This window comes from Glycine max, chromosome 9 (genome assembly GCF_000004515.6).
Source record: "Glycine max cultivar Williams 82 chromosome 9, Glycine_max_v4.0, whole genome shotgun sequence".
Taxonomy (NCBI): Eukaryota; Viridiplantae; Streptophyta; class Magnoliopsida; order Fabales; family Fabaceae; genus Glycine; species Glycine max.
Window position 1 is genome coordinate 34,813,016 of NC_038245.2, and position 23,581 is coordinate 34,836,596.

Consider the following 23,581-nt stretch of genomic DNA (forward strand, 5'->3'; position numbering starts at 1 on the left):
TAGTTTGTAGAAATGATTTACTTACTCTAAATTTAAATAACAATCATGATGGCATTCAGCTAACTGCAAATTTGTTATGTATGATAATTTTATCTAATTGGAATTTTGTTATCGAATCTGGAATTATGTATGATAATTTTGTTAAATTTTATAATATTTATCTTGAAAGTGAATATTTTTTATGAACTTATGATATTTTTATTGGCAAACTATAAAAAAATTTCATGAATACAAACTACACTCTTTTAAAAAAGAACGGTAACGCAATGTTAAAGTAGTCCAAATGAGTTGACTTGCAAATCTCATATTGTTGTCGAAAAAATTTCACGGTTAGAAACATTCTGTTCTCAATTTGTTAAAAATTGATGCTAAATTATACATTTTGGCGGCAAAATAATATTCCTTCAACACCATCTCTACTTTTTTAAACGTCATAAACAATATAGTATAATGTTGGATGATAGTAATTATAAAACTTGGACTTTAAATCCAATAATATGTGTCTTGCAATTTGCGCATGTAAGAAACTTTTTTTCTTCTCTTTTTTTGATAAAAAGCTATTATTTTATCACAAAAAAAAAGCTATTACTTATAACTACAAGAATCTCAATAATTGAATAATACAAGCCAAACTATATACAACCTTTCCAATCTCCTGAGCTCTCACAAGAGCTTCCGAGAATGGGCAGTATATCATGCACCACAAGCCTGATTACGTTGCTGCCTGATGATCTTGAGATGTCCATGCACTCCTGCAGGTCTGCATCACAGGCTATCAAAACCCATTCATGATCATCATCCAGATACTTGATATCAAATGTTCCCGCCTCTAGTTTCAATCTTTTGGCAATTTCCTCTTTCAGTTCCACAATACCACAGTCCATAGAGACCTTAAACCTTATGATATCTTCTTTATATGTTGCCTTAATAGTCACACTCTTCACCTCTTTCCTAACTGCAAAAGGTGTCAGAGTGTTATTAAGGTTATCCATGTGTTGCATTTGAGGCAAGTCAGAACATTGAGGATTCATCTTGTAAGCTTCTGGAACCTGATCCTCCAAAACAGCATCTGCTGAAGGGCATAGATTTCTCAAGTCTTTAGAACTACCAGCACGCTCAAGTAGCTGTCCTCCAAATAGTTCTTGAGGTTCTGTCGTTTCTACAATGTGAGGCATAGGGTATGCAGTTGTGCAGTTCGGTGTACTAGTTGAGTGCAGTGTTGTTGACCCCAGTGATCCTCTTAACACAAGACATTTCTCACTGTGGCCTGTTACAAATATATCTTTAGGAGGTGAGATTTCATTTGGGGGACTACCATGGCATGAACCATGAGGAGTAGGATTTCCACTGCTTTCACTTGAGCCACTTCCAGTTCTAAACTTGTTTGTGCCTTTAGTGCCAATCTCCTGAGTGGCCACTCCTCTATCATTAATCACTTTCTCAGGACTTTGTGCCCTTGCTTCAAGTCCAAGGAATTGATCTTCCATTGCAGCCTGCCTTTTTGTTTCTGATGCTCCAGACGCATCAAAATCCTTTTCATTGATCTTAGGTTCCGATGGCCTAATGGTCAATGATGTTTGGCGGTTGAACTTGTTTGAAGTGGATGGCTCAGAAAAGGAACCGGCAGCAATGGGAAGTGAAACGGTACTTAGAGAATTCAAACCAAATGCTCGTTCAGCACCATGGACTGATTCAATAACACACTTGAGCTTGGACAGGGAACGGTTAACCTTTTTTATCTTTCGAGATGGCCAGCGTGATATCCCATGCTGCCTACAGATGCGCTTCATTGTAGTAGGGCAAACTGTATAGCAAGAATATTATGTATGAGCTGCTACTAATAAAAATGAAAGCTACTAGTAATAGACAATGGCCAATTTTGTGTTTTTTTATTGATTGATATATTCTTTGATAACTATAAGTTTCTAAGAAGTAGCAAACTTAGATATGATAATGGCAGAATTGTTGGTAGTTACTATATTTCATGAACACTTTACTGTTGTAGATCAAACTAGCACCTTGGTAGAGATAACAAAAAACATTTATTTTTAACTGTTAAATCAGAGAATGAAACATAACATACCACCAAGGCTCTTTGCAGCATCCTTAAGGCTTCCTGTGAAGTAATGTTGCAAAACATCAAGACTAATTGATTTCTCAGCTTTTCCACGTTTTCTCTCTGAGGGTTTCTTTTTGGTTTTGATCTTTAAGGAAGTGTTCTGATCAATGTGTCCACCTGCATTATCACCAAGACTCCCTCCATCATTTATACCATCAAAGTATGCCATTATTTTCTGTTCTGATGGCTCCAGTGGCAGCCCCTCCCCCACATTTGGCGAGGCATGTCTAGGTGGTGACTTAGAAGATTGAGTAATTGGAATGGACTCAAACCTCAAATTAACTCTTTCATTTCTTGCTTCTATGATTTCAATTGAAGCATTTTCCTCAAGTTCAATGCCAGAAGCAATCTTAAGACTCTGAAAATGTGGCTTCATTGTTGCCAATATGGATCCCAACAATCTTTTTTGTTCATTAAAGTCTGTGATCCCAGGAGGCAGAAAAAACTCTAGCACATAATCATCATTTCCGGTATGAGAGCTTTGTAAGCATACTGCAAAACAGCTGGTTAAACCAAACATGAGTGCATAATGTACTAAGGGATATTCAGTTTTGCAGAATTGGGCGATGTTTCCACAGAAGCACATGTTGTGGGACAAAAATGCCCTCCCAGCAACTCCTTGACCTTGTTGTAAGTGATGCTCAACACAGGCCTCATGAAAACCCCATGTATGAGCATCTATTACATAGAATGCTACCTCAGTTATAGACATGCAAACTTGCCCCATGCAACATCCATCAAAACTTGAGCAACTTTTCTTATGACCACCGCCATGTGCTAAGACACTCCGATGCTTACATGGAACCCATGTTTGTGCCAGAGGCAAACTATGAGTTTCACACACAACTGTCAGTATCTCCAAAATCTCGGCTAATGCATACTGGCGGTCTTCGTTACATATCTGGTTTAAAAGAATTGCCAGGTTATATCTGTGACAATAGAGGAGTACGATAGAAGTCACAGAACTACATATATATCTAATATTTTTGAGAAAATAAACAAGATAGGGATGCATGATAGTAGAAAACGACCTGAATGTATTGATGCTCCAAAATTTCTGAACTCCTCAACTTAACCGCCTGCATGGAAACTGACAGAAGGTAACTCAGGAATGTAAAAAATGTTTGTAATCAGATACATTTTCCAACATGTTAGTAACAAGAGTCAAATAATCTCATGGCAGTTACCTTTGTGAAGATCAATCTTTAAGGGTATATTAATATTAATAATAATACATATGATATAACCATCACATCGAACTCACCAAATATGAGCAAAGCATGCAGCTTATATTAAATAGTACAGTTCAAAAGAAATCCAACCTCAAGGGCTTTGCAGATTTTATCAACCTCAGGAGCATAGTTAATCTTCTGTGAAGTCATTATCAACTCCACTACAGCCACACATGACTGTCCTGCAAGCTCAAACACAGGCAGGGCCAAGGTTCCGCGGACATTGTAATGTTGCGCGTGATTTAGGCGCTGATACTCTTTACTAGAATAAAACTGAACATTGGGAGTCCATTCTGGAATTTTTTGCTGAAAAACTCGGCCGGGAAGTCCCATGATCTCATCATTCTCCCCATCCACAGAGAACATATACATCAGGGAAACTGTTCTATACTGATGGAGTCCATTACTATGTGGATCAAGAACAAATGGTTGGCCTGAAGTTGTAAGTGCATACCGATTTCCATTCCTCATAGGTGCCCAAACCTGAGCTAGAACATTTTGTTCAGTCAACTCTTTGAAGTGGCGAAGCGCTTGTGTCATTCTTTCCTTGATTAGACAATAAGCATCTGGATTTTCTGAAGTTGGGATGGCTACAAGGGGTGGCACAGTTTTTTTGTTGTCATAATTTTCAACTAGATTTTCAGTTGTTGTATTTGTATTACCTGAAAGCAGTAACTTCAGTCATCAAAAAATATAAAGCTCATGTTTAGCATCAGATGTCATTGGAATAAACTATGAATTATTTGTACAGTTATGTTTCAGCTCAATATCATATTATATCTAACACTTCTAAGTTTATAAACAACTACAAATGCCAAAATACATCTTATGCAGGCAATAGTCAACATCCCAAGAAAGTAGGAATTATTGACAAAGCTATTATGGCCTCTAAATATGAGATAGCTTGAAAGAAAATGAAAGGTATAAAGAAATTATTACACAAAAATGAAGCCTTATAGTTTAACTATTTAATTTATAAGATGGAGATAAAAAGAAAATTCATCTTTAATCCAAGGTGGCAGATACATGCCGCAAAGTTGATGCATTTTCATTTGCCTTATAATCAATATTCTCAACAAATTAGAGCCTCAAGAACAGTGATGGAAATAATAATAAAAAAAGGTTAAAATTCCTTCAATTTTCATAAACCTTGTTAAATTTCACAATCAACAGTGGTTACTATTCAAGTTATAGTCAACTTGAAATCAAGCAAGTCCTAAAAAGTTGAAGAAAACTCCAATATCCAATTCAACATCCAAACTGAAACAAACCAAGACATACAACAAAATAGAAAACTGTGGCAATTAACAAAGAGATACCTGCTGAAGCTGCAATCCTGATTAGCCTCTCATCTTCGGCATCAGAAAAAGCCCAGACAGGAGAACAAGGTTGGTCAGAGATAGTGGAAAAGAGAAAAGGAGACATGGGGTTAGAGACCAAAGATATATGATCCGAGGGCCATAGACTTTCCAGGCTAATGTCAAAATCCATGGCAAAACCATGTTCCTCCTGTGGCTTTGACTTGGGAGGAAGGTCAGGATTTTCATCCTTGGACTCTGACATTTTTTCACTATGATGCTTTTTCCTTGAAAATTGGTGTGTACAGAGTGATTAAGTTTGGAACTTTGTAATGATGATGGGAGTTGAGAAATGAGAACTACACAATAGAAAATAATCTGGTTGAGCAAAATTGCAGAAGGTGGAGAATATCAGAATATGCAACAAAATAAAATGTTTACTATGCATATTATGCCACTTGTTTGTTGAGACAAAAGGTGATTGAATGGTTGGATAAATAATAATAATGTTATAAAAGAAAGACAACAAATTTTCATTGATGGGAGGGACCAAATGCCAGTTGCAAAAAAAAAAAAAAGATGACCACTAGGTACTTGTCTTTTTCTTTGATATTGTTTTCAACATTTTTTACTAATGCATACGGAATGAGGGAAAACATGTTGGGGTTAAGAAAATAAAAATGATGGTATATTGTATCAGAGCTAGATATTTATCCATGTGAGGTTAGTTGAAGGTTACATGTGCCAAATTTATTATTATTTTTTGTCATGGTACAATATAATTATGTAATAGAGAAAATAACAAAAGAAAATTTATGCAAGATTATCAAAGAAGATACTGACATAAAAAAAAGTTAAGATAATCATTGAATGTTAACTTTTTATATCGACAAATATTAATTATTAATTTTTGTTAATAGAAGAGATTGAATTTAAGATCTTTTCTTTTTTTTTCTTCTTAACCGATCAATCAATCTAATATTTCCTTATCATCCTGTGTTGAGTAAGTATGTAACTGGTAATTTTTTGTCTTGTAGTTGTACTATTGTGGATGAAATAAAATACCTTTCCATCAAAATCTTCCCCTTTTTATTTTTTTTTTATGAAAAATTAAAGGAAAGTGAGATTATGCATATCCCAAATCACCATATTCTAATTCTACTAGTCCTAACAATGACTTATTGTAGTATTTATAAATGACATTTCAAGAACTACCAGGCCAAAATCAAATCAAATTTAAAACATTTGAATAAAAGAAGGGCTTTGATCTTGTCAAAGCCGAAATTGACACCTTTTTTTTCAGCTATATTGTTTCTCAGCTTTTTTTTTCTTTCAACCATGCATTATTTATTATGTGAATGCAAATTACATAGTAATATCTATAGGGTATCTTGAATCAAATTTTATTCACCCAAAAAGAAATTAAAGTCTAAATTAAATAATAAAATAAAGAGTAAGAAACTTTCTTTAGGAATCTCATTCTCCAAGGAGTGAACTTCACCTTGTTTAACTGTTGGACTAAAGATATGGAAATTAATAGTTCGACAAGATATGGATATTAAGGTGGTGATTGATGAATCAAATGTAACTATGCAGATAAAATTGACTGGGATCTTTCTTCAGCAAGAAAGGAATCCTGGTCCACAATATATAAACAGTGATACATCCTCCATTGCTTTTCTGTATGGTGGAGTGGATAACTAACTGTTCCTCTATCATTTGACAGGACATAGCTGAGTGTATGAGATTCAAAGATTGTTGCAAGTCAAAGATTAGATTCTGGTTCATGATCAATCATTTATTGGTTGGCCTATATTATAGTTTTTTTAATCGCCGTAATTAGGTTCTAGCTATATAGTGAGATCCCTACGTATTATTTTCAAGCTCACGAGATTAATTGATTATTGATTCAATACTTAATTATACTTAAAATTTCTCAACCTCGTTAAAAATGTATTTTATAAAATCTAACATAAATTTTTTCAGTGTATTATCTATTGATTTACATCTAATGTATAAAAGTTATATCATCTTTACTCATTGACATTGTTCCTCAATGTGTGCTCATTGTGTTGTGTCAAAATTAAACATAAAAAGATGCGTTTCTTTTTTTTGGAAAAGGAAAAACACAAGTTGGAACCTATTTTCTCTTATTATTCTCCACTTCAGTTTACTTTAAAAGTGTTAATCAAATATCACCGTTCAATTCTTGCAGGAAGTCGCGGATCCAGACATTTTTTCGGTCAAAACAAAAAATAGTTTAATATTTTCTCAAACAAAAAATTATATAAGTTTTACTAAAAATGGTAATAAAAAATTAAAAATAATAAAATTTAAAAAGATAAGATGAGTAAAATTAATATCAATTTATTTTTTCTTTTATTTTTTTTACCTCTATTTATATTTATTTTATTAAAAAATTATCTTGTAAGAATAAGATTTATTTTTTTATTGGGACAAAAAATATTTATTCAATATATTCAAATAAAAATATTTAATTTTTTGGAACAATGGCCCCATTAAACATGTAACTCCGCCGGTGCTTGTAGTCGTAGGTGACAGCACACAAAGAACCCATTACAAAGTTTGAATAGTTAGCATGAGTCTTTTAAGTTGAAATTTCATTGCTATTAATTATTCTACACACACAAAAATACTCCCAAAGTTAACTTTACCAATTCACTAAGACAAATTTTTATCCCTTTTTATTAATTCATATGTTTTCACTATTTTATGAACTTATATCTCAAATCAAATAAATATTTTTTAATCAAACATCCAATGAAACAAATTAATTATTTAACTATTTTAATCGATACCTTCATTTTTTCTATCAATATTGAATATAATGAAATATTTATAATTCATCATCAAAAAAGTATTTCAGTAGTTAAAATAATTTTTACGATAATTCAAAATTAACAATTTCAAACATGTTTTTTTATTATAATTTGTTTTTTTATTATTAGCAAAATATTTTTTCTTGAATATTTTAACTGGCATTTTAAAATTTTTATAGTTACTAGTAAAATATAAGTCTGATATTTTTGCCTCATAACCGTGAGTGAAATTTTGAGATGTGTTTTTTTATGCAAATTAAACCTATCACAAAATTTACTTTTAAGAATAAAAAAAATTCAGTTTATTCAATGAAATAGAAAGTCAATAAAATGCAATATATGAAGGTCATGTGATACTGAATCACACAATGCATCCAAATAATCAGAAGTTTTTGCTTAATGACGGACAATGGCTTCTTACGATGCAACCAAAGGATTATTTTATGGTTTTCACATTCAAAAGGTGAAAAGAAGAATAAAAAAAATTGATTCAGATATGGAAATGTTTGTTTGATTATCAACGTCAAAATACATTTTTTATGGTTTAATGGGTTATTAGTGACATTAGTAATTTGTTTATTCGAAAATAAGTTGCTTAATTACTTAATTTGAAATAAGCAATTACCCTCGTCACCAAATCTGTCAGAAAATATAATTTAATTAATTGACTAATTTGTTTATTAAAAAAACTGATGTCATTGCCTGTTTCAACGTCCCTCCACCACGTAAAGAAAAAATAGAGTTATCTCATATTGCATCACATCACTCAGTCCCCATTGAGGCCCCAGAAATGCAACCTTTAGCTGCACGTGTGAACATAAAGGGTAGCTGCGCTGCACTTGAGGCACAAGGATTTCCTAAACAGCCTTATGATGTTGATGTGGATCTAATGGGGTTGTTCTTAGTTGAAGATGAAAGTACTTTGCTAGTGGCCTTGGGAAAAGTGTACAACAATTCATCCACCATACACAATGTTCGTTATGCAGATGACGTTGTTAGGGTGAAGGTTGTCCAATATCACCACTCGGACGTGAGGTCCCTTATCCTACATCAGAGGTTCGATAGCTCAATCAGTTCGTTGGCACATTCATCGCATGGCCCAGACATCTTGTTAGAAAAGTAACTGATGAGGTTGTTTTTATCCCTTATGAATCCCTTGTATTTTTTGTCATGCATAATTACATGTACACTAATTGGTATTATGATAGGTGGTGTTGGTACCCAATAAGCCTCCACCGAATTCTGTTGAACAGCTTGACTAGGCCAATGTTGTGGCCATAGCTGATCCTCTCGGAGAGTTGGTTAGGAAGTTGTATGTCGTTTACCAAAAGCCAATGGAGTTGTCATGGGACAGGGCGAAATTTGGGATACCTAATTCCACAAATGGTTTTTTCATCACATATGCAGATGTAACTAAAATCATTTTAGATGACAAATGTTTAAACATATCTATACTACAACTGTGGATGATGTAAGTAAATTATATATGTTATTGTAATTCATTTTTGTCATTGTCCACTCTATATTTGGCTAACAATATTGTTTACCGTCTTTAAAAAAGGTTTATTAATGATTGGAGTACAAGCTTAGGTTTTGCTCCAGTTTATGGTTTCCTTGAGCCCTAGTCTATACGTTGCACAAAGGACACGCATCAAGAATGTGAACAGTACATAGAAACGTGGGTCAAGGAATCACATCGAGAAGTCTACTTAGGACCTTACTTGAGTCAGTAAGTCAATTGATGTGGCTGTTATCAATGTGTTTGCATTTATTTGATGGTCAATTTGATTTTGTTGACTTCAGGGCACATTGGCAACTTCTGGTGTTGTGTCCACGAGAGAATATTGTAATATGGTTTTGTTCTGTATAGAGAAAGCCTGATGTTCACATTAAGGCTACAGTTAATAGGTAGTTGGCAAGCTTATAAAATTTAGCATTGGTCATCAGTTGTAGTTTAGCAGTCATAACATCACATGTTATATAGGATTTTTGTTATTTTCAAACTTAGTGCAATGAAGAAAATATCCACTACTTTGCAAGGCAAGGAGAATGAACCTCCACCTCAATGGATTGAACCAAAGGTATGTCGTAATCCCTGTATTTATGGAAATTTGAAATCAGTATCATGTGTAACAAAGAATGACCAAGCTTAATTGGGTATTTTCATATTGCATATAAAGTCATGTACAAGCCGGAGCCTATGAGTGTGAATATTATGTGATGCATTGGATGTGGTGACGGTTTGAAGAATGAATGGATCAAGGTATGCATATGTTCGAACTCAAGGACAGTCCCGAACTTTATCGGAAAGTGTACTGAGTCGTTAAAGTAATAATAAAACGGTAAGAAACCGAGTATCGAACTCAGGGAACTTGTTTCATTTGGTGAAGTTTCATTCAACGAGCAGACATTGATATAAAGCCATGTAAACATAATTAAATCAAAGATGTATGTGTTGTAAATCTAAAAGAACTACAAATACGGTTGTCAAAACGGGAGAGAAAATAGATGATTAAAATGTTGGGTTCTTCTACTGAATGTTTGATGTAATTAAAATATTTTTCTCTATTTAATCTTATTTATGTGTTCTATGCTGAGGACTAAAATACCAAGCACCGATTCCTCGCGTGAATGGATTGATTCTAATTAAACCTCGTTCGCAGATGTCTCATTGAACTTAGCCTAATCGAACAACATTACAATCACAACATATCAAAAACTAAAACCCTGCACTCTATGTCTAGCAATGCAGTTATCTAGCCCTGCTCTATCTAGTTCTAAGGATTAATACATTTTCCAATGCTAAAAATCCTAACTTTACACACCAATGGGTGATCATACCAAAAGCATGCAATAATTAAGTGCAGATAAAAGCAATGAACACATAAAACAACTTTAAATAGATAGTTAAGAATTTACATCAAGTTCCATCAGAATTTCCCAACAAAGATACTTAGCCTTCCATCACAAGGCAACACCTTTCAGTTACAAGATGAGGGTTTAAGAAGAGAATAACAAATTACACAGTAGTGGGGATGTCTCCTCCACCTCTAGGAACCTAGAAATTACTCATAAACCTAAGATCCTCTTGAAAGCTAAGGTTTTTGGATTCCTTGCTCTGTTTTGCGCCTCTGTTATGCTCTCTACGTTCCAATCCACGCTCTATCAAACCAATCCTTGATTTTTCCAACTTCAGCCTTAAAAAGGGCTTTCTGTCCTCGAAGGCTTGCTTAGCGCCATTTTTGTGCTTAGCGCGAGTTAGTGAATATTCGTTGAGCGAGCTAGGCGCGCTTAGCGCAGGAAGAGACAAATGTCTCGCTGAGCGATGGTGATGATGCGCTGAGCGCGCAGATGCTTCTCAGATTCTCCTCCAGATTCTCCCAACTCGCTAAGCGGGTTGAGTGCCTCGCTTAGCGCATGATTCTCGCTAAGCGCACAAGCCTCGCTTAGCGAGACACCAATTGCTAGCCTTCACAAATTTCATCCTTTTTACCTAAAATTGAAGTTGAAACACATTAAATTCACAATGTTGGGCATTTCTACTGAACAAAATTAAACTAAACCTAAAAATATGTACAAACCTACAAAAAGAACCATAAATTGGGGGAGAAGACAAACATTTTATAAAACTTTTCTATACAAAAGTTAGTCGTAAATGACGACTAACAAACTTCCCCAAATTTACAGTTTTGTTTGTCCTCAAGCAAAGAAAGAACAATTCACTTGTCCTCAAGTGACAAAATCATAGTGGTTATTCAAAATTGTGTTTGTTTCCAAGCATTCAATAACATGACACAAGTGGCATACAATGCTTCAATCAACAGCTTTTCACAAGATATGCAGCTTTTCAAAGATATGAACATGATAATTAGGCACACAATTGAAATAAGCTAGCAAGCAAGACAAATATCAAGGAAGATTCAACAAGCCAATGCCTCACGGTCACTGTTTCTCTCAAGCACAAGTGTTTAAGGCTATTTCTCAATCAACAACCAACACAACTCTCAATCTTTGCAATTCATCTCATGCCATACAGTCAGAAACACACAAATTGAATCTAAAAGACTTTTCTTGGCTTGTAATGAGGCTGGGCTATAAACAAAATATGGTTTTTCTAGGATGCAAAAATCTTAAGTTCTAGGAGAGCATTCATCCTTAAATCAACCTTTTCTCTTTTATTCCAGTTCTATTACTTTCCTTTCAATATTTACAGCACTTAGCTTTGATAACAGCACACACTTAGCTTTTATTTTTGGAATTTCTTTCTTCTTCTTTTTTTTTTTCTTGTTTTGTTTTAGCAGCTTTTACTTGCTGCTTATTGATTTTGCTGTGTGTGCTGTCATCTTACCACAATTGTTGTCACCCAATAAACTCCCCCAAATTTAGGACAAATTTTCCTTGAACTAAGATGCTCTCCTACAACCTAAGACAAGGTAGATAGAGATTACAATTTATAGGCTCAGGGTTCAAGTCAATCAATCAAACTTTTAGCTCAACATGGGTGCAAGGGATTATTCATTCATGCACAAGGTAAGCTTTTTGGCCAAGTAGCTGTTTCAGTCAATCATGGCCTTCATTATCTTGAAACTCATGCATTCATTCAGTAATCAGAGATTCATGCAAAAATCAATACCCAATGTTAGTCGTTCTCTCACATTTAAAGATCACACACTCACCGGGTTGTGGCTAGTAATTACCTTCACAATCAATCTGTCAAACCAACTAAAATTTTCAACCATGTATCTAATCCATGTTCTTTCTTTTCTAATTACTGAATACTTATTCAAAGCATATGATCTATCCATTACAATTCACTCAATTCATGCCATTGATCAATCCAATTCATTCAACAAACATAAGATTTTCAAATCAAATCAAACCACTGCAATAATAATCAAAATGCAAACTGTTTAACAAGCTTTCGAAATTTTCTAACTAAATAACTAAACATAAAAACTGTACTAAAAACATAAACTGAAAATAAAATGTATCTAAAGCAGAAAAATAAATGAAAATCCTATTAACAATCATCTTGAACAACAGTGGGCTTGTCCTGAGCTGGTGCAGGCTCGCCATGAGGTGAAGAAGGAGTATCCTGGGCTGGCTGAGGTGTCTCCTGTGCTGTTGTAGGCCAGGGATCCCAGGTACTCTGCGCCGCCTGTAGATCTGCTGCATAGTCAGTGTCCTCGACGCCTTCTTCACCCTCAGAGACCTCCACAACAGCTGAAATAGCATGTGAAACCTGTGGAGTCGCCTCTAGAGTGGCCTTATGAGCAACCTCTGGCTTTGGCTGAGGCTCCTAGGCTACGGAAACCTCACCTCCCCCTAAAGGAGAAGGCTGGACTCTTGGCCAGGCCACCTGTGCCATGAACTCCTCCATGCTGATAAAAGGCCGATGCTGAGCTGAGTCATGCATATTCTGCATCACCAGGCATAAGCCATGGTGGATGCTCTGCAATATAGGAATGGTGACCTTAGAGCATCGGCATTGGCATGATGATGATGGAGTAGAGGGAGCTGGTAAATGAGAATGAGCAGGAGGAAGTGGTGGTGTTGAAGTAGAAGGGGATGGAGCTGGAGAAGGAGTAGGTGCAGAGGAAGCAGGAGCTGCTGAAGATTGACCCTCAGATCCTCGAGCTCGTGCCTTGTGGGTCCCTAGAAATTCGATTGTGGGATCCTCCAGGTTCCAGTAGTTCTTCTTTATGAATGCCAAATTAATGGTAGGGCTGAGGGACTTGAAGGTCAGAGAATCTGAGACTACTCCTTGGGCCACGCAAAGTGCGGAGATGAAAGCTAGAAAGCCGAGCCTCAAGGAGTTGGACTGGGCCATTTGAGAAATCTGATGTGAAATGAGGAAGCCCACGTCCATGTCTATCTTCATCACAAGTCCATAAACTAACCTCTCCTGATCCATGTTCATATCAGAGGTATGAGAAGTGGGGGTGAGGTTAGGACGCTTCAGGTCTAGGCCAGCATTGTCAGATCCTTCCTTAGGAGCTTTTAGGGCGCTCCATCAGCATTAAGAACAAATTCGTGCCCTGGAATACAAAGCTTGGAGGCAAGCTCCTGAGGATCCATGCGCGACTTGCAAAAAATAGAGTATGAGGGGTACTGTTCCCCTGGCTGGATCACTGGTGGCGTCTCCAGGAAGGCATTCAGTGATGCCGCATTAAATTTAATCAGCTGCCCTTTGACTCAAACTTGTTTTGGTGATTTGTCTTCAGGGTCATACAAGTTCAAGTAAAACTCCTTGACCAGGGCCATATCAATGTGCCTGTCCATGAACTGGGTCAAGGCCTTGTGCCAGTTCCGCCTGATCAGCTCCTGGCAGAATTCGTCGTACTTAGTGACAAAGAGATTAACATTCCTCTCCGGAAGGATGTTCCGGGAGTGAATATTATGTGAATAACGTTCCCAGGCCCCCTCAAAAGTGAATCTAGTGGTATCATAGGGTTCCTAGGGCCGGGATGCTGTGGCTTTCCTCTTCTTGGAGGCCATCTGCATAAAAAATGAGCATAAGAATCAAGTTAGATAGGTTTTTATTTCAACTGAAAACAAAAAAATAAAATTGAAAAACAGTCTAGGCACTTAGCGAGATTGACTCGCTGAGCGTGACAACACAAAAACAAAGACTCTAGCTAAGTGAGACACACTCGCTTAGCTGAAACTACATAGTGGCTAAGCAAGCAAGGCTCGTTAAGCCTTATTCTCTAACAGAGAGCTAATTGCACTTAGCGAGATAGGCTCGCTTAGCGCGACGCACTAAACAGGCTTAGCGCTTGCAGGCGCTTAGCCCAAACACGCCTCTAGAACATAATTAGCTCAATTCCAAAATAAAATAAAACAAAGAAGAAATGACGCTTGGCAAGCAGGGCTCGCTTAGTGCATGAACAAAATTACCAAAAAACACAAATGCCTTGGGCTTAGCGAGATTGACTCGCTTAGCCCAGGCTTATTCAGCCAATAGTGGCTGAGTGGCTTAGCGAGAGGACTCGCTTAGCCAACAACAGAAGACAAAAAGACTTTAAGAGTCTGTCCTAACAAACTATCTCGCTAAGCGCGACATGCCGGCTAAGCAAGTTCATACCAACTGAAAATAAAAAACTGGAAATTTAAATACTTGCTAAGCCTAAGTGCAGTGGCTTAGCGAGTTCATACAAACATTCAAATATATGTACAAAAATGATGAACACGCTTAATGGGACAGGGCTGGCTTAGCGAGTTCATCCAAAAACCTAGAAAACCAATAGAAATTGATGAACTCGCTTAGCGAGATCATCAAAAAATCCAGAAAAACTTGGGGCTTTAAAGCCCCTCAACATAGGGCCCTATTAGGCCTCAGAACCTAATCAAAACACAATAAAATTACATACATTGTGCACGAAACAAAACCCCTAACATCATGCTTCTAAAGACTAACCTAACAGTAAGATTGCAAAGAACAAAATCAAAGCTTTAAACTAGCTACAGTAGTCTTTTATCCTAAGGTTCAAAGCAAAAATAAAAGTGAAGAGTTGAGAACACTTACTTGGATTGCAGAGAAGATTGGGCACGAGGAAGCGCAGAGAATAGAAGATGAGCACAGTGCAAATGATGCAAAAATGCCAAAAATGCTGAGAGTGAGGTGTTTTAATTTGTACAAAAGAAAACTGCCTAAGGCAGTTAAGCCTTATTTTTGGCAGTTTCGACTGCCTCGCTTAGCGCAGGTCACTCGCTAAGCGAGCACTCAATGACTTTTGAGTTTTCAGAATTCAAACTCACGTGCTTAGCGGGCAAACTCGCTCAACCCAATTCAAAAATATGACATTCCAGAGAAGAAATTGGGCTTAGCGCGAAAAATCGCGCTTAGCGAGTTCTGCAGCTCTGATTGGTCTACAACTCTGGCTTAGAGGGCCATGGGCCGGTTTAGCAAATAAAATGCTTCCTAATGCAGTAGTGGGCTCATGGGCCACTTTGGGATAGACAAAACCCTTGTCTTACTCAAAGAAAAGTTTTATTGGCCCCATATGAAGAAAGATGTCCATAAGCATTGCACTAGGTGTGTGGCTTGTTTACCAGCCAAGTCTAGGGTGATGCCTCACGGGCTATACACACCCTTACCCATCCCATTTGCACCTTGGGTAGACATTAGTATGGACTTTGTCTTTGGGCTTCCTAGAACCCAAAGAGGTGTAGACTCTATCTTTGTGGTGGTGGATAGGTTTAGCAAGAGGGCACACTTTATACCATGCCACAAGGTGGATGATGCTTCCCACATCTCAAAACTTTTTTTCAGGGAAGTTGTGCGACTCCATGGTTTGCCTAGGACCATTGTGTCAGATAGAGATGCTAAGTTCCTTAGCCACTTATGGAAAACCTTATGAGCTAAGCTAGGAACCAAACTTCTTTTCTCTACCACTTGTCATCCATAAACTGATGAGCAAACAGAGGTAGTGAATAGGTCTTTATCCACCCTTTTAAGGGCTTTTCTGAAAGACAACCATAAGTCTTGGGATGAGTATCTTCCTCATGTAGAATTTGCCTACAATAGGGGGGTTCATAAAACCACCAAGCAATCCCCTTTTGAGGTTGTTTATAGGTTCAATCCCCTAACACCCTTAGACCTCATTCCCCTCCCACTTGACAGTTCTTTTATACATAAAGAAGGGAAATCTAGGTCAGAGTTTGTAAAGAAGTTGCATGAGAGGGTTAAGAACCAAATAGAGAACCAAAAAAAGGTGTATTCAACTAAAGGAAATAGAGGAAGAAATGAGCTAGTTCTTAATGAGGGTGATTGAGTTTGGCTCCATCTTAGGAAGGATAGATTCCCTACTAAAAGGAAATCCAAGCTTAGCCCTAGAGGGGATGGACCTTTTCAGGTCTTAGAGAGGATCAATAATAATGCCTATAGGTTGGACCTCCCAGAAGAGTATGGAGTTAGTACCACTTTTAATATTTCTGATTTAATTCCTTTTGTAGGCGGAGCTGATATTGAGGAGAAGGAACCGACAGATTTGAGGTCAAATCCTCTTCAAGGGGGAGGGGATGATGCAATCCTCCCTAGGAAGGGACCACTTACCAGGGCCATGAGCAAGAGGCTCCAAGAGGATTGGAATAGAGCTGTTGAAGAAGGCCCGAGAGTTCTCATGAACCTCAGGGTAGATTTTTGAGCCCATGGGCTAAGGTTAGGTCCACTTATCTTTGTACATATTAGATCAGGATTTCATTATTTTTTTCTTTGTATTTAGGGCTTCATAATGTAGGTAGGGTATCCTAGAAATATAGGATTTTTCAACCCTTGTATTTTAGGGCACCTAGACTAGTTTTTGTATTAGGGGTAGTTTTGTAATTTCACATGTACTAAGTGAATATTTGATGTGTGTGTTGGGAAATAAATTTAATTGAATTGGTAGAAGCCCCATCCAATTAAATTTTAGAGGGGGGGGGGTGAGCATTTGCTTACTACACCCTGTTGCCACATCATATAGTCACACTTTGTACATGTCCTTCATGCTTTACATGTCTCATAACACCTAAGCACACTTAGTGGAGAATCTTGGAATTGATCTTGGATTAGTGGGATGAACCATAACTGAAATTCACTAATTATAATTAGTGAAATTTTAGCTCCAAAATTTGGCCCCACAAATTCAATTTCAAATTCAAGTGAAATTTGAATTGAAATTCAAATTTCTCTCCAATTTTGCGTGACACTTAAGCTATAAATAGAGGTCATGCGTGTACATTTTTTCAACTTTGATCATTTGAAAATTAAATTTCAAAGTTCAGACTTCTTTAGAGGCACTAAATTTCATCCTCTTCTCTTTCTCTCCCTTCATTCATCTTCTTCTATCTTCAAGCTCTTATCCATGACTTCCTATGGTGGTGAGCATCTTCTAGACTCATCTTCTACTTGAAGTGGCATCTCCATTCATCTTTCTTCTTCTCCATTCCTCTACAATCAAACCTCAAGAAGCAAAGGAATCCATTGATGAAGAAGATCCAAGGCCAACAAGCTCCATATGGAGCTACATGATGTGGTATCAGAGCATCTTCATCTAGGTGATGTTCTTTTTCTTCCTTTACCTTTTTGTTCGGTCAATTCACTTTAATTCCTTGGTATTCATCTTATTCTCCATGTATATCCTCCATTGTCTTGTGGTTTGGTGCTGTTTAGAGTAGATTCAAAAAAAAAATCGATTAAATCATAGATCTACACTTGTTCTTGCATTTCTATGGTTTAAATTTTATAGATCTACTCTTGAATCATGTTTTTGTGTTGATTTTTGGTTCTATCATTTTTCAGTCATAATCTTCTTGTGATGAACCCTTAGATCTAAATTTTCTTCCAAAATATTGATTAGAAAAAAAACACAAAAATCTAAGTGTAAATCACTTAATCCTTATTGTCTTAGAGTCATGTTTAGTCATAATAATTGTCACATTATGTTCTAAGTTTGTGTTGAATTTTTACTTTGTTGATTGAATTCTAGATACATTTGTTCATGTATTCTTATCATTCTTAGCCTATCTTTTGAATTTTGAGTCTAATTCATGCATGTTATTTAGTTCATAACATGTTCTAAATTAATTCCTAGAAGTAGTCTTGTTGTTGAACCTTTTTTTTTATTTTTTTATTTTTTGAGTTTCCTACATGATGCCTATGATGAAGTTGAGTTGTGGTGCTGAGTTGTGGCTGGATTTGTGAATCAAAATAAGTCTTAAGCTCTCTTTAATTGTGTTATTCAAGATAATTGAGCATAAGCAAACACAAATTGTAACTATCCAAGCCTTAAGCAACATAAACATTACTCTTGATTTCTAGGTTGAAATCGCTGGTGCTGACAGCTTGAACATACGAACTTGTATAAATTTATGGGAATTGGTCACTACGAGTTTTGAGCTGAAAGTTTACTAAATTTTCTAGACATCTGGACCAAAATAATAATAAAATAATCAAGCTATTTGGATAAAAGGAAAAAATAAGAAAAATCACACAAGGTGGTAGAAAAATCAGTGTCCAGGAAAAAAAAGTGAAAGGGAAGTGTGCTTGTTATTTTGGCTCCAAATTTGTTCTATAATTGGTGCCTATTTTATACCAATCTTAGTTCTGAAATTTGAATTGAAAATTACTGTGAAAACAAGTTCCAAAATTAGAGGTTTCTTGAGTCTTTGTTTTTAGTTTATTTACTCTACTCTAGAGCCATTCTAAGTTTCTCTTTGAGTCCTAGTTTGCTTTTATGTGCTTTTCATTGCTTTAATTGTTGAATAATCCGTGAAATTTTGTCTTGTTAAAACTCTATTGGTTTAGCTTTCATTTCATTTTTTTGGTCTTTGGTTATTGCTTTTCTCTTTGTTTCCTTGTTTGTGAGTTGCCATATATGGAATTAGAAAGGAGGATTGGTGTCATCCCTTGAAAGAATTTGAGTCAAGAAGCAAGGGGAAAACCACCTTAAGAGCTATTTGACTACGAAACACTCCAAATTAAGTGAATCACCAAAGAGAGAACAACCACCAAAATTGAGAACCTTGTTGTAATTTTGTAATTGACAATTTACTTACTTTCATTGCTTTCAAATTTTGTAAGAAAAAGGCCTTTCATTGGAAGTAAGTTGGGAGCCTCCAATAGGTCACCCTACTTCCATTTGTGTGTAATAATTTTAGGCAATTTTCCCTTAGGATTGTGAGTGTTTTGTTGGGAACCTTAAATGTGGTCATCCAAACACTTTTAGGATTCACCTAGTTTACATTTCTTGCTTACTTTCATATCTTATTTCCTTTACCGTCCATTGTCAAGCCACCTAAATAGTTTGCCTTTTACCAATTAGTTTTTACCTTATCTTTCACACCTCTTTTAGTGTTTATTTTGGCTAGTTTCAACCATAGTTTCTTTTACCTTTTGTTTTCAAACCCCCAACAAGAAAGAACCATAACTTAGGAACCAACATGAGTCTTCATTCTTCATCTAGTGTTAATGGTGAGGGTTCTACTCCTAAGGACTCCTTGTATAAGATAAAAGATGAGTTGAGATCCCTTAAGTTGTGGAAAGAAAAACAAGAGAGAAAAGAATAAGGTAAAAAAAGAATGGAAGAAATAAGTCAAGATGAAAGAGAGAAAATAAGAGAGGAAGAAAGAAGAAAAATTATGAAAGAAATGAAAAGAGAAAAACATGCCTCCTATAGTAGTCATGACTCTTGCAAGAGTTTAAGTGAAGAACTTAACGACTATTATAGAGGGCGCCATAGTTCACATACTAAACATCACTCCCAAAGAAGAGAAAATGATAATGTTGAGTATGTTCACATACTACTATAGAAGGCCCCAAAAGGTTAACATTAGCCTCCCATATTTCCATGGAAAAGATAATGTTGAGGCCTACTTAGATTGGAAAATGAAGGTTGAGCAACTCTTTGCTTGCCATCATATCAGCGAAGAGAGAAAAGTTCCATTGTCTACCCTTAGCTTTCAAGGGTGTGCCCTCTATTGGTGGACTTCCCTTGGGAATCCTCCAGTAGAGTATTGGATTGATCTTAAGAGTGCCCTTAGGAAGAGGCACATTCCCTCCTACTATGGAAGGGAGCTTATGGACAAGCTCCAAAGGCTTAGACAAGGGAGTATGAGTATTGAAGAATATAGACAACAAATGGAACTACTCTTTTTAAGAGCTGGACTTAGGGAGGAGGAAAGAACAAGCATAGCTAGGTTCCTTAGTTGGCTTAATATGGAAGTGAGGGACAAGGTTGAACTCCTTCCATATAGGGAGCTAGATGAGCTAGTCCAACTTTGTATAAGAGTGGAGCAACAACTTAAAAGAAAGTCTTCTTCAAAATCTTATGGCTCTCACTCTTTTCCAAGGAAGGACCAAGCCCATGGAATTTTGGGGGCTGCACCTTCAAAACCCAAGGAAGATAAGGCTAAGACCATAGAGAAATACACCCCTAAGACTAATTCCCAAGAAAGGACTAGCAACATTAAATGCTTCAAATGTCTTGGGAGAGGTCACATTGCCTCTTAATGCCCCACAAAGAAAACTATGATCATGAGGGGTCAAGATATTTATAGTAGTCAAGAGGAGACTACTTCTTGCCTTTCCTCTAGTGGAAGTGAAGATAAAGTAATGGGTGAAGAGTCTAGTGAGGAAGTCTAGCCCCATGAAGAAGGTGACCTCTTAATGGTTAGAAGGCTCCTTGGAGGTCAATCTTGTGATCTATCTCAATCCCAAAGAGAGAACATCTTTCATACAAGATGCAAAATTTTAGATAAAACTTGTTCTCTCATTGTGGATAGTGGATCTTGTTGCAATTGTTGTAGCACAAGATTAGTTTCCAAATTGAACCTCACTATCATTCCCCACCCAAAACCTTATAAACTTAAATGGCTCAATAAGCAAGGGGAAATGATAGTTAACCAACAAGTGAAGGTACCTTTCTCCATTGGGACATATAAGGATGGAGTTAATTGTGATATAGTTCCCATGGAGGCAGGACATATTCTTTTAGGAAGGCCGTGGAAATTTGATAGGAAGATCATTTACAATGACCTAACTAATGAGATTACCCTCACCCATCTTGGCACTAAATTTGTGTTGCATCCTCAAACACCTTCACAGGTGGCCAACGGTCAACTAACTATGAAAGATAAGAGGGATGAGGAAGAAAAACTAGAAAAACAAAAGAAAAAGAAGGATAGTAAGGTCTTGTCTTCAAAGGCCAAGGGGAAGGAAAAAGAGGAAAAGGATTCCTCCAAGAATATTGTTAAGAAGGAAAATCATTTTGCAACAAAAGGTGATATTAAAATAGCACTCCTTCTTAAACAATTTTTCTACCTTCTCCTATCAAGGGAAGCATCCCTTAGCACTGCCATAATTCCTACATTTGAGACCTTACCCTGAATGGTCCAAGAACTCTTACATGAATTTGGTGATATATTTCCCAAAGAGATACCCCTTGAGCTACCTCCTTTAAGGGGAATAGAACACCAAATAGATTTACCCCAATTGAAATTACTTGTGAAAGAGAGCCATGAAGGTGGGCTCATGGACCACTTTGGGATAGACAAGACCCTTGTCTTACTCAAAGAAAAGTTTTATTGGCACCATATGAAGAAAGATGTCCAAGTGGACCCTGAGAAAATCAAGGCCATCCAAGAATGGCCCACCCCAAAAAGTGTGGGAGATATTAGGAGCTTCCATGGGTTAGCAGGCTTCTATAGAAGGTTCGTTCATAATTTCTCTACAATTGCATCACCTCTCAATGAGCTGGTGAAGAAGAATGTGGCATTTACCTGGGGTGAAAAACAAGAGCAAGCCTTTGCTTTTCTCAAAGAAAAGCTTACTAAGGCACCCGCTTTAGCTCTTCCTGACTTTTCTAAAACTTTTGAGCTAGAATGTGATGCTTCTGGAGTGGGAGTTGGAGCTGTATTGTTTCAAGGGGGGCACCTTATTGCTTATTTTAGTGAAAAACTTCATAGTGCCACCCTCAACTACCCCACCTATGATAAAGAGCTTTATACCTTAATAAAAGCCCTCTAAACTTGGGAACATTACCTAGTTTCCAAGGAATTTGTCATTCATAGTGATCATCAATCACTTAAGTACATTAGAGGGCAAAGCAAGTTAAACAAAAGGCATGCAAAATGGGTAGAGTACCAAGAGCAATTTCCATATGTTATCAAATACAAAAAGGTAAAAACAAATGTGGTAGCTGATGCTCTCTCTAGGAGACACACATTGTTTTTCTCTCTAGGAGCTCAAATTTTAGGATTTGATAACATTAGGGACTTGTATGCTTTAGATGAATATTTCTCTTCCATTTACGAGAGTTGTGGGAAAAAGGCCCAAGATGGATTCTATTTGGCTGAGGGGTATTTGTTCAAAGAGGGAAAACTTTGCATACCCCAAGGATCCATTAGGAAATTACTTGTGAAAGAGAGCCATGAAGGTGGGCTCATGGGCCACTTTGGGATAGACAAGACCCTTGTCTTACTCAAAGAAAAGTTTTATTGGCCCCATATGAAGAAAGATGTCCATAAGCATTGCACTAGGTGTGTGGCTTATTTACAAGCCAAGTCTAGGGTGATGCCTCATGGGCTATACACACCCTTACCCAACCCATCTACACCTTGGGAAGACATTAGTATGGACTTTGCCCTTGGGCTTCATAGAACCCAAAGAGGTGTAGACTCTATCTTTGTGGTGGTGGATAGGTTTAGCAAGATGGCACACTTTATACCATGCCACAAGGTGGATGATGCTTCCCACATCTCAAAACTTTTTTTCAAGGAAGTTGTGCGACTCCATGGTTTGCCTAGGACTATTGTGTCAAATAGAGATGCTAAGTTCCTTAGCCACTTCTGGAAAACCTTATGGGCTAAGCTAGGAACCAAACTTCTTTTCTCTACCACTTGTCATCCACAAATTGATGGACAAACAGAGGTAGTGAATAGGTCTCTATCCACCCTTTTAAGGGCTCTTGTGAAAGACAACCATAAGTCTTGGGATGAGTATCTTCCTTATGTAGAATTTGCCTACAATAGGGGGGTTCATAAAACCACCAAGCAATCCCCTTTTGAGGTTGTCTATGGGTTCAATCCCCTAACACCCTTAGACCTCATTCCCCTCCCACTTGACAGTTCTTTTATACATAAAGAAGGGGAATCTAGGTCAGAGTTTGTAAAGAAGTTGCATGAGAGGGTTAAGAACCAAATAGAGAACCAAACAAAGGTGTATTCAACTAAAGGAAATAGAGGAAGAAATGAGCTAGTTCTTAATGAGGGGGATTGGGTATGGTTCCATCTTTGGAAGGATAGATTCCCTACTAAAAGGAAATCCAAACTTAGCCCTTTAGGGGATGGACCTTTTGATGTCTTGGAGAGGATCAATAACAACGCCTATAGGTTGGACCTCCGAGAAGAGTATGAAGTTAGTACCACTTTTAATATTTCTGATTTAATTCCTTTTGCAGGTGGAGCTGATATTGAGGAGAAGGAACCGACAGATTTGAGGTCAAATCCTCTTCAAGGGGGAGGGGATGATGCAATCCTCCCTAGGAAGGGACCACTTACCAGGGCCATGAGCAACATGATTGTGCTAGAGCTGTTGAAGAAGGCCCAAGG

The 23,581-nt window shown here is 36.9% G+C and overlaps 1 protein-coding gene across 1 annotated transcript; it reads right to left on the bottom strand.

Annotated features, from left to right (window-relative positions):
* Positions 1–458: 458 nt before the first annotated feature.
* On the bottom strand, positions 459–5,171 carry LOC100780901 (protein NLP6). Its single transcript, XM_003533134.5, has 5 exons — positions 4,671–5,171; positions 3,442–4,013; positions 3,151–3,198; positions 2,084–3,020; positions 459–1,804 (listed from the first exon to the last, which is right to left on the bottom strand). Exons 1-5 carry the CDS (start codon positions 4,912–4,914, stop codon positions 633–635), a joined length of 2,973 nt encoding a protein of 990 aa, XP_003533182.2. The 5' UTR covers positions 4,915–5,171; the 3' UTR covers positions 459–632.
* Positions 5,172–23,581: the final 18,410 nt, after the last annotated feature.

Excerpts from the sequence above, each read along its gene's own strand:
- LOC100780901 (XM_003533134.5), bottom strand. The coding sequence starts at position 4,914 with ATGTCAGAGTCCAAGGATGAAAATCCTGACCTTCCTCCCAAGTCAAAG. Across the intron at positions 4,014-4,670 it reads CAGGATTGCAGCTTCAGCAG|GTAATACAAATACAACAACT; the intron begins GTATCTCTTTGT and ends TACTGCTTTCAG. Across the intron at positions 3,021-3,150 it reads TGGAGCATCAATACATTCAG|ATATGTAACGAAGACCGCCA; the intron begins GTCGTTTTCTAC and ends CTTTTAAACCAG.